The 15,675-nt window shown below is 51.6% G+C and overlaps 7 protein-coding genes across 7 annotated transcripts; 3 read left to right on the top strand and 4 right to left on the bottom strand.

The window, feature by feature from the left end:
• Nucleotides 1–1,496: 1,496 nt before the first annotated feature.
• Nucleotides 1,497–2,330, bottom strand: HO173_010700 (uncharacterized protein; the record flags this gene model as incomplete). Its single annotated transcript, XM_037312585.1, has 3 exons — nt 1,497–1,976; nt 2,032–2,179; nt 2,239–2,330. 3 exons carry the CDS (start codon nt 2,328–2,330, stop codon nt 1,497–1,499), a joined length of 720 nt encoding a protein of 239 aa, XP_037160433.1.
• Nucleotides 2,331–3,572: 1,242 nt separating this feature from the next.
• Nucleotides 3,573–4,319, bottom strand: HO173_010699 (uncharacterized protein; the record flags this gene model as incomplete). The annotated part of the gene is made up of 2 exons (XM_037312584.1): nt 3,573–4,051; nt 4,109–4,319. The coding sequence occupies 2 exons, from the start codon at nt 4,317–4,319 to the stop codon at nt 3,573–3,575; spliced, it is 690 nt and encodes a 229-aa protein (XP_037160432.1).
• Nucleotides 4,320–5,175: 856 nt separating this feature from the next.
• On the top strand, nt 5,176–6,096 carry HO173_010698 (uncharacterized protein; the record flags this gene model as incomplete). The annotated part of the gene is made up of 2 exons (XM_037312583.1): nt 5,176–5,237; nt 5,289–6,096. 2 exons carry the CDS (start codon nt 5,176–5,178, stop codon nt 6,094–6,096), a joined length of 870 nt encoding a protein of 289 aa, XP_037160431.1.
• A 383-nt stretch (nt 6,097–6,479) lies between these two features.
• Nucleotides 6,480–8,222, bottom strand: HO173_010697 (uncharacterized protein; the record flags this gene model as incomplete). The annotated part of the gene is made up of 1 exon (XM_037312582.1): nt 6,480–8,222. One exon carries the CDS (start codon nt 8,220–8,222, stop codon nt 6,480–6,482), a length of 1,743 nt encoding a protein of 580 aa, XP_037160430.1.
• A 660-nt stretch (nt 8,223–8,882) lies between these two features.
• Nucleotides 8,883–9,128, bottom strand: HO173_010696 (uncharacterized protein; the record flags this gene model as incomplete). The annotated part of the gene is made up of 1 exon (XM_037312581.1): nt 8,883–9,128. One exon carries the CDS (start codon nt 9,126–9,128, stop codon nt 8,883–8,885), a length of 246 nt encoding a protein of 81 aa, XP_037160429.1.
• A 1,679-nt stretch (nt 9,129–10,807) lies between these two features.
• HO173_010695 (uncharacterized protein) lies at nt 10,808–12,436 on the top strand (the record flags this gene model as incomplete). The annotated part of the gene is made up of 1 exon (XM_037312580.1): nt 10,808–12,436. One exon carries the CDS (start codon nt 10,808–10,810, stop codon nt 12,434–12,436), a length of 1,629 nt encoding a protein of 542 aa, XP_037160428.1.
• Nucleotides 12,437–12,967: 531 nt separating this feature from the next.
• On the top strand, nt 12,968–14,593 carry HO173_010694 (uncharacterized protein; the record flags this gene model as incomplete). The annotated part of the gene is made up of 1 exon (XM_037312579.1): nt 12,968–14,593. One exon carries the CDS (start codon nt 12,968–12,970, stop codon nt 14,591–14,593), a length of 1,626 nt encoding a protein of 541 aa, XP_037160427.1.
• Nucleotides 14,594–15,675: the final 1,082 nt, after the last annotated feature.

The raw sequence follows: 15,675 nt of genomic DNA, 5'->3' as shown, positions 1-15,675 counted from the left end.
CACTATGAACGGCGAGATCGGCTTCGATTTCTGGGGACCCGATTAGTAAGGGCCCGTCTCGACTAATCAGAAAAGAGATGGTCACGTGATTCGAGATCGCGTTCAATAGTTGCGTGGTCCCTCTGCTGGCGCAATTTTCTCCACGCCCTACGACCCTGCCATACGGTGATAATGCTTATCAATGTAGCGACGACCCCAAAAATGATGGTACTGATTGTCTGAGATGCATTTGATGCCATTGGTGGAGCTATGTTTGTCAGCATTTCTTGCGGCTTTGGGGAATAATATGCTGAAAAAGCTCCTTAACCCGAACGTCGCGTGCTGTTTTATCAAAGAATACTTTAGTCGAACGGCTCCGCAGTAAGCACAAGTAAACAATGCGCGAACCACCAGCAGTAGGCAACAAGGGCAAAAAAGGCAAGAAAGGCAAAGAAGGCAAACCACCCTTACCCTTTTTAAGCCCGGTGGGGTTGGGCAGTGCACCTTTGATTGGTAGAAGACGTCATGCTATGCTGCAGAAAGAAACGACACACCTCCAAGACACAGCGATGGCAATCGTGCAAGGTGGTAGATGCAATCCTTTCCGGCCTCACACATCTCCACTGGACGGCAGACTGACCCCTGCATCTGCTGCAAGGCCTGCACCGTATACGGTAAGGACTCCTTTGGCATCAAGAGGGCTCTCAGTCACACGGCTCGAGCCCTTGTAGCTCCCTCGCCCCGTTGTCCATAAGACATCTTACCAACCCGGTCCGTCCAGTGGAGCTCACGCAGCCTCCAGCAAATTAATGCCGAGATCTTGAAGTGTACAGAGAGCCCGACTGTCCAGATCTGCATCCGTGGACGGAATTGGGGACGGTTCATGCTTAGCCAAATTCCTTCCCACGGGCGTGAGCTTGTCCCGCTTCTAGGACCGAAATAGCATGCTTCATCCAACTTCTACTCATGGACAGATCTCCCGGGAGTTTTGTCTATTTCCGCTTTTTACATTTACTGTTGTAGGCATATGAGGCTAAGATTGCTGTATGAGACTGTACAACAAACCTTTCTGTCTGACTTGCTAGAAGATCTAGAAGGTTCAGAAAGGTGCTCTACTTCAGGTGCAGCTTCCGCACGTAGAGTAGGGCTAGCACTGAAGGCTTTTCGGCGCCTTCCTCAACACAACCTGGATAGGTTGATCCTTTAAGATTCTCTTCACTTATCAAAACGCCTTAGGCAAGGCTGCCTATAACAATCACAGCCACAAAGTCAAAGGATGGAACGTGGTGGGCCATAACCTGCGAACCTGGAGTACGAAATTGATACCTTTTATATCGTATGCATGACAAGAGAGGCATGGTCATTAAATTTCACCTCGTTCAGGACGGACATGCTTCCTAGATATTTACAAATATCGTCTTTCATGGAGCCCGCCAACCCTCTAACTGTCCCAAATACAACCTATCCAAAAGAGAAGCAAAATCCGAGCGACCTCGTCTCAAGATGAGCTGAGAAGATTAGACGCGAATGTCCTCGAAAAACTCCGGCACCGCCGCCATTAGATCTCGCAGACACGGATGGTTCTCAAAATCTCTCCGTTTACAAATCGCAACTCGAACCGCTCGATCGCGTAGACGGCGGTCTCCGTCCGGTGTTGAATCGTAGATATGGGGGATCGCTTCGATGATCTCGTCGACGAGGCTGACGCCAGCGTAGGGATTCATCATCTCGTGTGCATGTATCTCCCGTATCGCAGCATCGAATTTCTCGGCCGCTTTCTGCTTCAAGCTGGGTATGTCATACTTGTCGGCTGTGCTGTACATTTGAGCATTCAAGTACAACCGGTTGACGTAGGTCGGGGCCACGATGTGCGGAGGTGGGTCTTTCTCATCGTCGTAAGATTCGTCATTGTATCCGGTTGTGTAGCGGTAACACAAGAGGCGACGTATCAAGAACTCTTCTTCTGCGGGGAGCTCAAGTTTTTGCGTTTGCTCTTCCTGGAAAGACGTCAGCAAATCGACTCATCTCAACACAGCATGGTTGGGAACATACCAAGAAGCCGCCCTTGCACACTACTTTGAAATAAGACGAGTCTTGGCAGAGCACATGGCTGTGCGCTTCGACTTTGAGGGAACCGCAGATGATGGTCAAGTCAGTGGGGTACTGTTCAGGATCATCGGGATCGATGGGTTTGACCAGACTACAGACCACATGGTTAGTCTGAGACTTATCCACTACGCACGACGATGGAGGTCTTACCGCGCCATAGCTTTCGAAACGAACTCTGAAGAGTATCCCTGTGAAGGTATGTCTTTTCCGGGAGGATCGAACTTGAGATACGAGAAAGACATGAGAGCTTGTTAAGGAAGTCTGTTCAGGGAAGTCGTGCTAATGTTTGAAGTTGAATTCAAAGTCCAAGGCAGAGTAGGCTCATTAAGAAAGGCAAGCGGCTCTCAATTACGGGCCGATCCTTCATGCTCAACACGTATGGGGCTCATTGTATGACGCTCTGCCCGTGAGAAGGCGGTGTGTTGAGATCGCAGAGCCAGAGTGTGTTGTTAGCAGTATGTGCACATCGCACAGAACCCAAGGAGAATGCATTCACAGCTAGTAGTATTGACAGTGCATCTCTAAAGTCATTGTACTCCTTTCAAAATGGCGTTGTTGTTGGAGACGTTGATGTGGTGGAAAATCTATCTACTTACGCGGTGTTGCTTGTCAAAGCAACATTCACAAGAAAAGCTTAAAGCGATGCATCTTCCCATCCCATCTCTTTCCCTAAGTCGTAAATTCAACCTTGAGGATGAATCCAGGTACCTCCACGTATATAATCCTCCTATTCAGGCATCTCCTACCAATAAAAAGCGAAGCCATGAACAACGCCACACGTCTCTACTCCCCACTCGAAGTCATTAATACGCAGTATCAATTCCACCTCCGAGAATAGTTGGACACACGGTAACAAACGATCTGAAGCCTCAGACCGCGTTCTTATACTCGAGCGACCAGTAAAGCACTCGGATGCTATGCCTAGGAGAGGCATCCAGAAGTCCGGTTGGCCGAGCACTCTGAGCCGGCGCTAGGCGATCCTCTATGGAGAAGTATACGCAATCCCCGGCGTGTGGGTTGCATCCGCGAGGTCCAGGTTCTGAGACGCTGGTTTCGGAGCTGAGGGAGGTAGAACCTGCACGCTGACAATCGCTTTCCTCGCCGAGGTCCGCGATATCCCCAAGAAGTCACCCTACTCGCATGGAGCGGATATCCACAAGGCACTGATCGCGTGTCTCTGTGTCTATGTGGCGGCGGCGAACTTTTTTGAAACAGTGTCACGCCAGGAGGTCGAAGCTCGGATGGTCTAATGAACAGCTCTTGAATTATTATCGTACAGCCTTCGCAATGCCAATATAGTATAAGATGTAGCTTTTTGTGAGAGTGGAGAAGCAATGCCACGCAATATCGTATCGCCTGTACCGCCCATGCAAAATAAAATACAACAGCTGAGCCGGTAGGAGACCATTGATGCCCTGCAATAAGCTACGTCATTGCTTATCTCAGTCTTCCCCCGGCATTAAATTACCACCTCTTAGGCCTTGTCACCTGCATTTTTCGCCGCCTGGCTCTGGGCCTGACTTGCGATCCCCCCCCTTCTCGGTAGCCCCAAATGCCTTCGTCTCCCTCGAATGCAACAGATCACCATCCTCCTTTGTCACAGTCTCAGGCTCCGTCGCCAACTTCGTGCCGACTTTATCCGCTGCCTCCCCATAGTTGGCCTCACGATCCAACTGGCTCTGCTGGGCAGGCTCGAGGTTGGCGTTCGTACCACTGCTCTGAGTGGGGTTGGTTTGTATGGTAGCACCCTGCTCGTTGGCGGCAGCGACGGATTGGGCTTGGGAGGCAAGGTCACCCTTGGTGGGACCGCCCATGACACGGGCCTCGCGGCTGTGGAGGAGGGAGGCATCTCCGGAGGTCACTGCCTCGGGAGCGGTGTCAAGCTTGTCCCCGACTTTGGCGGCAGCATCTTCGAGGTTGCGTTGCTTGGTGGTTTGGGATTGCATTTGAGCAGCGGTGGAGCCTAGTTGATGTTACACTGATGGTACTCACGATGAGGAGGATGGCGAGGGAATTGTACCTTTGTAAGTTCCTCCTTCCTGCTGGGAGACTTCAGAGATCACCTGACCCGCGTCTGAAGTTCTATTGGTAGCCATTTTGCTGGAGGATGTATTGAGTGTTCTTCGTGAGGTGCTGCTAGCGTTGGTGAGGATGGCTGTTCGCGTCGTTATTGGAGGGATGGTGTGGACTCTGGAGAGAATGGACAATCGAGAGAAAGTGCGGAGTGACATGATGACGATTAGCAATGGAATTTCAATCCGATTCTGCGATTGATTTTTTAGGAAGCGACGATGCAAATGCTGTAAAAAAATAACATGACTTTATTGACATCATCATCCAGATATTTTACCGTTGCTGTACTCGTAGGGCTGACGGAACCCAGCCCCGAGAAATTGCATCGACACCACGTATACTGTTAGTAACGACGCTGACTATCAGTGGCCATCAAGCTAAAGTACTTTAGCATCGAGAATCATAGATTCAACTTGCTGAACCCGTTGGATCTGTCCGGCGTTTAAAAATAGGCGAGAAGCGCCATCTTGTCCCGGTCAAAAGGGACCAACACACTGGATCACTTCTACTTAGCCAGTCGTCGGTGTCTACCCCTAGCTAGCCCGTGGGGACCGCGCGTGCATCGGCAACAGCATCGATCTGATGGAACTAAAAGGTTGGTCGTGGAATTTGTATTGAGATTTGACATCAGCCTCGTTGACCCGAAATCATGACTTGACGGTACACGACAACGGGTTCAGGCCACAAAGCTTTCAGGTGAGGATGAAAGAGGGGAGTTGTGGAGTCAGTGATGATGGAGGGCAGGTTACTGGTCCATTTCACAAAGTGTGGATTGGGTTCACTGAGGATACTGCTATAAGAATGCAATTTTGTCCAAAGGATGCAATTCCTCACAATTCGATGTCTATCCCTCGTCTGGACGCGCGAAACCTGCACGATTTCATCATTGCCTACATCTCCGCTTCAGCCCCACCTCCGCGTTGACGTGAATTTGCACCTTCGATTAACGAAGTACAGATTTGCACTGCCGACTGGTTTCGGTCACAGCCACACGAAGAAATCTAAGATGCCAAAATGTCCTCATTGAACATTGAAAACAAGAAAGCTCATAAAAATTCATACCAAATACCTCCCAAGTATAGCCTCTTCTATCCTTCCATCCCCACATAACAGCTAATAGAAGTCAGCGCAAGCGAACATCAGCGACTCAATCGACAGCATGAACTCATACAAGAGATGATGTTCGGCGAAGTCTTCCATTCCCCTGTACAACACCCAATCCGAATTCTCGATGTGGGCTGCGGCACCGGCGCCGTCACCTACCATCTTGGCACCAGATTCCCCTCCGCCCAAATCTACGGCGTGGACCTTGCCACTATTCCTCTTGACCCGAAAAAACCAGATAATGTAACTTTCGTGCAAGGAGATTACCATGACCTCCTCGGCTCCGAAGAACCGCACATCATTCCAGGCAGCATGGACTTTGTCTTCAGCCGTCTGCTAATCTCCGGCATGACAAGCTGGCCCTCATACATCCTTACCTGTCACACCCTCCTCAAACCCAATGGCTGGCTCGAGATCCAAGAAACAGAATTCCCTTACTACGACGACTCTGGCATCATAAGCAGCGATTGGAAATGGTGCCATGCTTACCAGGCCGGCGCGAGAGCTAAAGGCCTCGATCTATCCTGCGCTATCAAAGCGGCGGCCTGGATGCGCGAGTCGGGGTTCGATGATGTGCATGTCATCATGTATTGCTGGCCGCACGGGGAGCGGATGGCTGACAGGGGCCATGAGGAGTATCGGAATCTTGGGGTTTTTTTGAGAACGGAGCAGCCGAAGCTGTATCAGGCTATTTTGCCGAATATGGTGAGTGGAATGGGTTATAGTGAGGAGGAGATAAGGGAGTTGCAGAGGGATGTGCTGGAAACGTTGAAGGTGGAGGAGGGGAAGCATAAGAACTACTGGGTTACGTTTGGGAGGAAGCCGAATTGAGTGCGGTTATTGGAGCAACATTCGAATCCACCTGCTTATCCTGCGATCTGAGGACCTCACATACAGACTTCGAGGCTCGTCTTGGGGGTTTGTGCAAGAGTTCTGGTACCTTTGCGACAATATCGCTAAAGCGCCGTCGACAGCTCTGCGAAGGGAATTTGTGCTACTCAAGCCCCAATAGAGCAAATGACTTTCAGACCGCAAGGTCTATTGATCGAAGTCAAATAGACGGGGAACATCCTTCCCTATTACATGCAACGCTTTATGTGGCACGCTTCGACGACAAGGTAACGGCAAATGAACGCTCATGTTCGAACAGCCGACGCTGACCTAGTGCTCTCCAATTCAATTCACCCGGAATGACAGCTGACAGCAGACATACTTCACCCGAACATCCCCTTCAATGGTTTCATAGCTTTGGCTAGACCTTCGGACGCAACGCCTACTCGCACATGCCAGAAACAGATCGCCACTCGTCTCCAAACACAGGGTTTCCCTTTTGTCGAATGTTTATGCTCAGTCTGCCCTCGCACGAGAACCAGGGCAAGATCCATACTTTCAATATATTGACTCCGCCCAAGGTAGAATACCCTAATTTCCTCGTCGCCATACCTGTCTATCAAGGCTTTTCCAAGGGCCTGCTGCTTATCAGCAGCTTGAGTCATCTCAGGGATCCTGCACTCCACTATGGGGTCTCCTATATCATCAATGACAGCTGTGTCTGGAGGCCATTCGAACGACATGGCTGCAAAATCATACTTCTCGTTATAGTCAACTATCATGCCTTGCTTCCACCGCATGAGGTCCCACCGATTTGGAAAAAAAGTACTTCGTTCCTCCAAATCAACGGGAGCTTCGGTTGCTTTTTCCATGGCTGAGATCTTTTCTTGGCACCTTGACTGCCAGAGGTCCAAGAGCTCGCGCAAGGTACAAGCCATACCATCAAAGTACGCTTCATTTTTCTGGCGAATAGTGATTGTGCATGCAGCAGACTGGAATTGTTCGCGCAAAATCATCCTGTGAAACCGCTCGGGTACACGAATGGAGTTGGTGATGCACCAAGTCTGTCCTGGCTCGGGAACCGTTAGATGCTGGAACGCTTGACCTAGCACGACAGAAGTGCCATTCAACGCCCTCAGGAACTGCAATTCGAGCTCTGCAAGGCTGAAGTTCTTCATCTTCGATTTCGGGAGCGCCGAATTCCCAAGTTTGAAGCCATAAATTTGCATGATGGCGTAGATGCGATCCTCGGGGCGCGTGGTCTGTCTGAACCTCGCTGCGGAATATTGGATGTTCGGGTTCGGGCCAAGTCCGAAATCTATGCCAGATTCGTCTATTGTGCGATGAAGCCTTTGCAATATTCCTATCTGTGGAGGTACTTGGTCGCCCCCTTCCGCTCGTGCCGCCAACATCGCCTGGCCTAGTATTTGTCTAGCCATAACGCAAGCGCCGGATAAGTCAAGCAGTTGCGTATTGGGATTGGTGCCTGTCCATGGACCGCTTGTTGTAATGGGATGCCCTGATCTGTTCAGCAAGATGGCATGCCTCTGCAGAATTGACTCTTGCAACGTCCACAACGAAGAAAACCACGGATCCTGGAGGATGCGAGAGAGGCTATCGACGATCTCCGCGATTTCTACTGATGCATCACCTTTTGCCTCCACGAGTTCGTGGGAACAGCTCAGCAGCGTCTGTATATGATGTTGAATTGTCTTCGGTTCGTACTTATTCAACCAAACATAAGCCTGTCGCGCAGTTTTAAAGATGGTGGCCTGCCTTCCGATCTCTCCCATCTTTACTTCTTCACGTCTTTGATCGATGCAAGCGATATCGATCCAGACATACTCGTGCTTGGAGCAGATCTGTTTGAGGAGAGACGACAGGTCTTCGACTGTAAAATGATCTTCCTTGATGGATGGAATCTTCCAATCGATCCCTTTGATCTCAATGTGCGGGCCTTCAGGTACCTCATATCGGCCCCACGTATACGAGAGAATGCTGTATATTGGCTCTCTGTCCTCTCCGTAGAGGTTGCCTGGGCGCCGTTCCCGGGATGTCATCGAGGGGATGTGAAGGAGACGGCGGGGCCACTCACGTGGTACGGGGTTGAACAGGCTATATGACATCGTATGAAGGTGGCTCAATGTAGACCCAGAGCGCAACGAGAAAATATCCGCAAGGACTATCAGCCCTCCCGCTTGGGAATTCCCTCTTTCCTTTACCACTCTGAAAGTCCTTCTGAGGAATTCCTCGCCTGCAAGCTGTCCTAAGATTTGCGAATCGGAATATCGAGTCGGCTCAGGCTCAATAGCTAGCCAATGAGGTTTGGTTTTAGACGAGTGTTTTCACCGACTTTGGTTGCCTTGCCATCGTTTCTAATTCTAGCAGTACGTTTTCTCTCGATGGCCCATAAGTCTTCTCATGCACGGCGTCTGACGTCAGCAGACGCCTTTTCCTTGGCCGAACATTTATACCAGTCGCCAGCAGCCAGCCTCACGGACCTGCATATGCACGTTCCAGGATATTCCGGCAACTCTGGCTTAGGTCAGTCCGAGTGGGAGGGACCTAAGTTGCAGCGAGACTGAAGATACTTGTGAGAATGCTGATTCGTTCGATTACGTACAAACGATTAGTGGTCGCACGTATCAGCAAGTGGGATTTTCTTAGGCCCATATAAGGATCATTTAAGATCGACCAATCAATTCCGAGGACACGCTTCCTCTGAATGCTCTACCAGTTCTGCTTCCATGGGGTCCCTCAAAGTTCGATGCTTGGATAGTAAAGCATTATACTGTAGGCTGGACAAGCTGGGCGCTCAACCTTTGCTGTTTGAACACTTTGAGACCTCCCAGCGAGCTGGGTGAGGCTACATTTGTAGAAGGCAAGCTCGGCATGGCTGTAGGCCCATGACTTCCTCGTAGAGGAGCACTGTCAACCTCCATCTTGTTGTCGAAAGACAACAGATCTTTCTTGGGGCCGAGTATGAGCATCAGGGCAGGTGTTAGTGAGGCCTCAGCTATTGTGGGGCTCATTGCGACAGCTGTCCAGTTATCGAAAGCAATTGTTGGTGTTGCAGGCAAGTCCAAGGATGCCAGAAACAGATCGAGTCGTTCGGACGCGAAATCGCTATCTCAGGCAGCATCCTGGACCAAATATACCGCCTCCTAGGTAGAGATCATGTCGAGTGGAACATCGAGGTCTAGTCGTGGTAATTATCATCGAATAATGCAGCGAAATTTTCTCCGAATTAGTCGTCTACAAAAATACGCTCCACAGTAGGTAAAGCGCGGTGCGAAGTCTTACATTACGCGGAGAAACGAAATGCGTCTTCGAGACGACCGAACCAGAACGTTCACGTGCGAGGTTGGAGAGCATGAAGACCAAAATGTTGCTCATGATGACTATGCAATGTGCGTAGCTCAACCGGGTAACCCTTTCAGTCAAGTCCTGTTAGTTGGAGACATTGGAGGAGATGACCATCCCAGCGAGTACTCATGGTAACCAGTCCATTGATCAGATTCCCATCATATCGACGGACATGGCGATCAATGTCTACACACCTGGCTGTCATTTGCTACGTCACGACGACGTCATTGGGAGTCGAAGACTTAGCTATATACTCTACCTGACGGATCATACAGCGGTGTCCTCGCGGTCAATGAGAGAGTCCATCATGAGCATGTATGGTTATCCATCGTACTACCAAATCACATGGGATCCGTGCGAAGGAGAGTGATACGGCTGCAGAGATGCTGGTTGACCACTCCAGGATATCATAATCATTGAAAATCATCTCCAGCTGGAGAACACAAAGCAATCTTTCGGGTTTCTTCGTCTTGGGAAAAAGGATGGCGACGCTTGGGCGCTACGCGTAGGAGTGGTAGCAGGAGTGTCATGCTTGCTTGGTACTTACATAAGTACTTACCATTGAACTAAGTCTTGACAAGCGGCTTCAGAAGTAGCTACAACTCCTCAGTAGATCCCCAACGAGCTTAGGGTCAACTGTCAAACAGCATGAAGCCCTTGGAGTTTCAGATGTGAGCGGAAAATGGTGGCTGGCGAGGGACAAGGCGGGTGAGAGAGGAATGGTACCGAGTAATCACATGATTCTTTTGTCTGTAAGGCAGCACATGAATCGAGCAGTATGCTCTGACACGAATAGCAACAACATCGCTGGTAAGGAGAAGTGGAAGCTTTACATTGTTCGTCAATCCGAATTGTCTTTGTACATCAGAAATCAGTACTCGTAGACCAAGCCAATGGGAAAGGATTATGGGAGGCTGCAAGAGGCTGTTACCAAAACCTACCACAGACTCGGCATCGAATGCAAAATCGTCATAGAGAGTTTTGAGCTGCCATGCATGACGACGAGAACTCGGTTGCATTAAACAGGTAGCATCAGTCGAAAGCAGCCAGTATTCAATCAAGTAGTACTAGTACTTGTCGGTCGAGGGGAAAGATTTCCATGCCGCGTGGCGAGACGGGCGCCCCAAGGGTGACTTTCCGGGCGCTTAGACTGGGGGAAAGCCGCCGGAAGGAACCCTCTTGCCCCTGGAGAACCAAACCCCACTGAGCAACGGTTTCATCCCAGTCCATCCTCCATTTTCATCGACTTCTACCAGATCTATCGAAACAAATTCATCACTACGAGAGCATCCAATCAGCTCTTGGGCATCACTCAGGCAGTACCGCCCAGTGCAAGAAAATCTAGATGACTGGGCGAAAGCGTCTGCACATTTCTCCCTTGAACGCGCAACTCCTCCCAACAGTGCTCCCACCATCTCTCCTCCTGCAAGCCTCCAATATCTCCTACCATACCATTCAGACATTTCCGGAAAAGGATTACGGCTACGTCGATCTTCCAGAACTAGAAGCTGACAAGCTCAAGAAGAAGCTGAACGGTTCTGTGCTGAAGGGGTCAAAAATGCGCGTTGAATTAGCACGACACGAGAAGGATACGACCGAGGGTAGAAATGGACTTCCTGTAAATTCAGAGCTCACTCTCAGCAACGCATCTCGGAGGGGGAAGACCAAGACGAGGGAGGAGGGTGTCATACCGGGCTACGAGCTGCCTACGGAGCGCAAGGTCAAGCGAGGTTGGACAGAGCCGACCTCAAGTGACGCCAAACCTACGAAGCTGCGTAAAGACAGGGTGGTTAAGAAATCGAGACCGAAAACAACATCTTTGACTGGACAAGCCGAATGTTTGTTTAAGACTACCCTACCACCAAATGCATCGGGCGCCGACGCTGCAAAGGAGGGCAAGGCGAAGAAGAGAAAGAGAGGTGATTCGAATCGGGATGTCGTGGTACATGAATACTCCAATACTACAAAGCATGCGAGCTTCTTGAGGGATGAACTGGGTGCGGAGGGCAAGAAGATTGCATCCGAATACATCGAGGGTAAAGGGTGGGTTGATGAGGATGGCAGTACGGTTGAAGCGGAGCCAGAGAAGCGACGAAGCAAAGTCAAGATTGAGGAAGCTAACGAAGAGTTGACGGTATCGAAGCCCAGACGATCCAGAAGGTCGAGCAAGCTGGAAGTGCCTTTGGTGGAGGTTACAGCTCCTAAAATCCAGGGAGTAAAGGGTGAACCTGTCGATGACGAGACTTCCTCTAGCGGCACATCATCCGACTCGGAGAGTGATAGCGAAGTTGAGAGGTCTGAAAACCCGCCTCCAGCTCGTAAGTCAACCAGAGCGTCCGCTCGCAAACCAAAGGCCAAGAGCAAGGGGCTTGGAATCAGCGAAGCTGGAGATGGCGAGGTCGAGGTGGACCGGGTAGAGAGGCTTTCGATTACGAGATCATCTGCAACACCTCCACCAGTCCAGGAACCACAGTCAATATCAGCTCCAGCCACCGACGAAGTACACCCCCTAGAGGCTCTCTTCAAGCGACCAAACAACGCGGCATCCCATACTCCCAAGAAACCAAATCTTGAAGTCTCCACATCATTTAACTTCTTCGACCCAGACGTGGACGAAGGAGAGAGCCAAACCCTTCTCATACCCCAAACACCCTTCACGCAGCAAGATATACGACAGCGGAGGCAACGGAGTGCGGCGCCCACTCCCGATACAGCTGCCCCAGGGAAGACCTTTGGTGATATTTGGGTTGGTACATCGGATGTTAGTGAGGTGGATGGGGACGATGAAGAAGAGGATACAGCTGCAGGCAAGACGGAGGGGGTGTCGACGGGCTCAAAGGATGAGAAGCCAGAAACTGAGTTCTCAAAGTGGTTCTGGGAACATCGCGGCGAGACAAATCGGGCTTGGAAAAGGAGGCGCAGAGAGGCTGCGAAGGAGAAAAGGCAGAAGGACAACAAGGAGCGCAGAGGGTGACAGCTCGAAATTTGAATACGAAGGTGGCATATTTGATCTGTCATCGTGCCCTTGAATGCGCATTTCCCAAGTCGAAAGGATTGAGACGTGAGCGGGACATCATATAACCCATGCCTTACGGTTCGCACGAATACTGCACATGCCTCACATTTTTCGCATGCTTGTTATTACACAACTTCGAAGATAGCTCTCGTTTTCTTGTTGTTCCGGTTTGGTCTTATGTGGAGTTGCTGCTGTTATTGGTCTACATTTACCGCCGTCGCCACCACGGAGTTCAAGCCCTATTGGGCACACCACACTTGTCAGATGTCACCGTTGCATTCATGCTACCCATCACTCCCAATATCCCGTATCCCTTCACTCTACAATTCTTAACTCTTGAAGTCTTCCGAGTGTTCATCGCCTACCCTTCAGCACTTCACTTCATCCTCTCCTCGTCTCACAAGACACTTGTCGCACGCTTGCCACGGTCATCGACCAGCCATGATCTCTGTAAAGTCGATTCCGCCCTCTCGATAACAGTCTCAAGCCATGCCACCCTCCTCAGATTCAGTATCATCTACATCCCTCCCCTTCGGCGCCGACGTCCATACCCATGCCACCTGGCGCCGCTCAGGTTCGGTCCCGCGCTCTGTGCACCATAAGCATCAATCGGCCATCGACGATCAGGGTCCTCAGACATACTCCGACCTCATCGCCGACGCTCAGGCCTCCAATGATGAGTTGTCTCGCATCCCCAATGTACTAGTACCACCGAGCTCAATAAGAAGTATACCGAGGTCGTACAAGAAAGTTCTGAGGCAGCATCGCATACTGTTCTGGGTACTCATTGGGATCTTCAACATTTCACTCATCGCTTCGACCGTCGCCATCGTCCTTGGGGCCGTCAAAGCTCACCAATACGGACAGAATGATGCCAAATGCGCTGCCATCATCGTGGGAGTGTTTGGCTTCTCGGGCATGGTTGGCAGTGCCGCTGTGATTTGGCTGATTTTGACGGGCAGGAAACAGAGAGCAAGACTGGAGAGGCGCTGGGCTGACGAGGAGAGAGTGAAGGAGGCGATAGCTGTCAGGCAGCGTGAAAGAAACAGCAACATACACGATTCTATCAAGGATCGAGAGCGGTCTTTGAGCAGGAGCCGCAGTCGAGGTCGGGATCGGGATCGTGTTACGAGGCCAGCAGCAGCGGCAATACCCTCGTTCAGAGCCATGACACAAACGCCCGCATCGTCCACTCGAATACAGGATCACGATGCTATACCTTTGTCGAGAAGGGCGCGCTCCCCTTGGCCCCGCCCTATGGATGTCTCTGATGACGTTGATGACGACCCCGACAATGTTATTGACGCGGAAAACAACAAGGAAAGTACCCATGAGAATAACAGGAATTACGATAAGATTGGGAACGAGGATGAGGATGAGGATAAGCATAAGGATGAGGATGAGGACGGGGACGACGGCGCCCACGACAAAGAGGTTGAGGCTCAAGCTACGCAGAAAGTGAGGGATTCGGCCTCGACAAACTTCCTAGACCTCGACCCCTCGGACAGCGAAAACGAAGACAACAACAGAGCAGAGACCGCCGACCGACCAGACATCACCCGTCCGGAACCAAAAATCCTCTCAAAGGTCTCCCTACCACTCGACAATTCCAAACCCTTACCCCCACTCCCAGACTCCGGCCACGCCTCCCCTACGCCCCTCCCCACCAGCTCCACCTACATCAACCCCTCACCCGCAGACCCCCGGCCCGCAACCTCAGGCGCCCACGACCCCCCTCAACTCCCTCCGATCGAACAAACTCCCTTCGACCCGGCCACCGTACCCTCCAACCGCCTCGACACACGAAATGCGCACACCACCACCCCTCCCCCCCCTCCTCCTCCCACGCTCCCCCGCGGCGAAAACGGCGGCCTCGGCCCCGCGCAGTCGGACGAAAACTTCCAATCCATGCTCGACCTGGCGGAAGACGCGGGCAGCGAAGACGAAGCGGCCCGGCGGTCGCGGCGGCGGCGGGTCCGGGAGAGGGTGGAGGCGTGGGCGTGGGACGGGGGGGCGGAGCGCGGGGAGAGGGGGAAGGGGGTGCGGGAGGCGGTCGAGAGGGGCTTGGGGAGGGTGGCGGGGAGGAAGAGGGAGAGGCGGGGGGTGGGGGGGTGAGGGCGGGGGCGGGGGCGGGGGGTGTAGGAGAGGGGGGGGGGAGGGGATGCGCTGGTATTTCGTATGTGAGAGGTTGGGCGGGGTGTGATTGGGAGAGCGGGTGCTGGTGCTGGAAGGGAGGCTCTTGCTGGCTTGCGGTGCGGATGGATATCCAAACATCCATTCCATCCCGCGGACTCGAGTCTGTTGGTTTCACGATTGCACGTGTTTGCGATCTTTCTGGTGGATTCCGCGCTGGAACCGGGGATGGAAAGGAAAGGTAAGGAAAGGAAAGGAAAGGAAAGGAAAGGAAAGGAAAGGAAAGGAAAGGAAAGGAAAGGAAAGGAAAGCAAAGCAAAGCGAGGCCCGGCTCTAGGCTTCATGAACCAATCCCGATATAGAACCTGCTCTGCATCGGGTCAGTATCTATACAGTAATCGAACAAGTATTTCATCCGGTCGGAACACCGTGCGAGTCAGTCTCTCGTGTTTTCAACGTACAGCCCCAATATACATACGTGGAGTGTGAGAACGGGTTCGAGTTCGAGTTACCGATGGTGCTTCCGATAATTGTTCTGTTCTGTTCTGTTCTGTCTGAACGTGCTATGGTGATCTGCACCACTCGCTCTCTTTCTTCGGGTCCGCATTCGCGACGTATGTATGTATGTATGTATGTATGTAAAGTACAGCGGAAGATTCTTCCGTAGCTGGTATGTAAGGATGGGTGGGTCACATCTCTTTCAGGCATCCGATCGATCAACCTACCCATGCTTATTTGTGGTTCGTCAGTCGATCCCCACTGTGATGGAGCTTTGGCGCCGGAGTCCATCGTACGAGTACTTTCGTGGCTGAGACTGAGACTGGGACTGTTGGTTATTGTGCGGCTGGATTACTCTCGCTCGTTGTTGTTGTTGTTGTTGTTGGTGGTGGTGGTGTCGAAGGCGTCGTTGGAGCGTGTGAGTGGGGTTTGATTGGTCAAGTAAACCCGCAGTTGCTATACGTACCGGTAACGGACGGACCCTTCCTGCCTGAGAGAACATCGCGAGTCACGATTCTTGAGGGCTCTGGAACAGATGCTGGAAAGGAGTAGCCGCGTGGATAGGC

This window comes from Letharia columbiana (genome assembly GCF_014066305.1).
Source record: "Letharia columbiana isolate WasteWater2 chromosome Unknown Sc0000052_s0, whole genome shotgun sequence".
In the NCBI taxonomy this organism is placed as follows: Eukaryota; Fungi; Ascomycota; class Lecanoromycetes; order Lecanorales; family Parmeliaceae; genus Letharia; species Letharia columbiana.
Note: the sequence above shows the minus strand (reverse complement) of the source record. Positions and strands in the feature narration are given on the sequence as shown.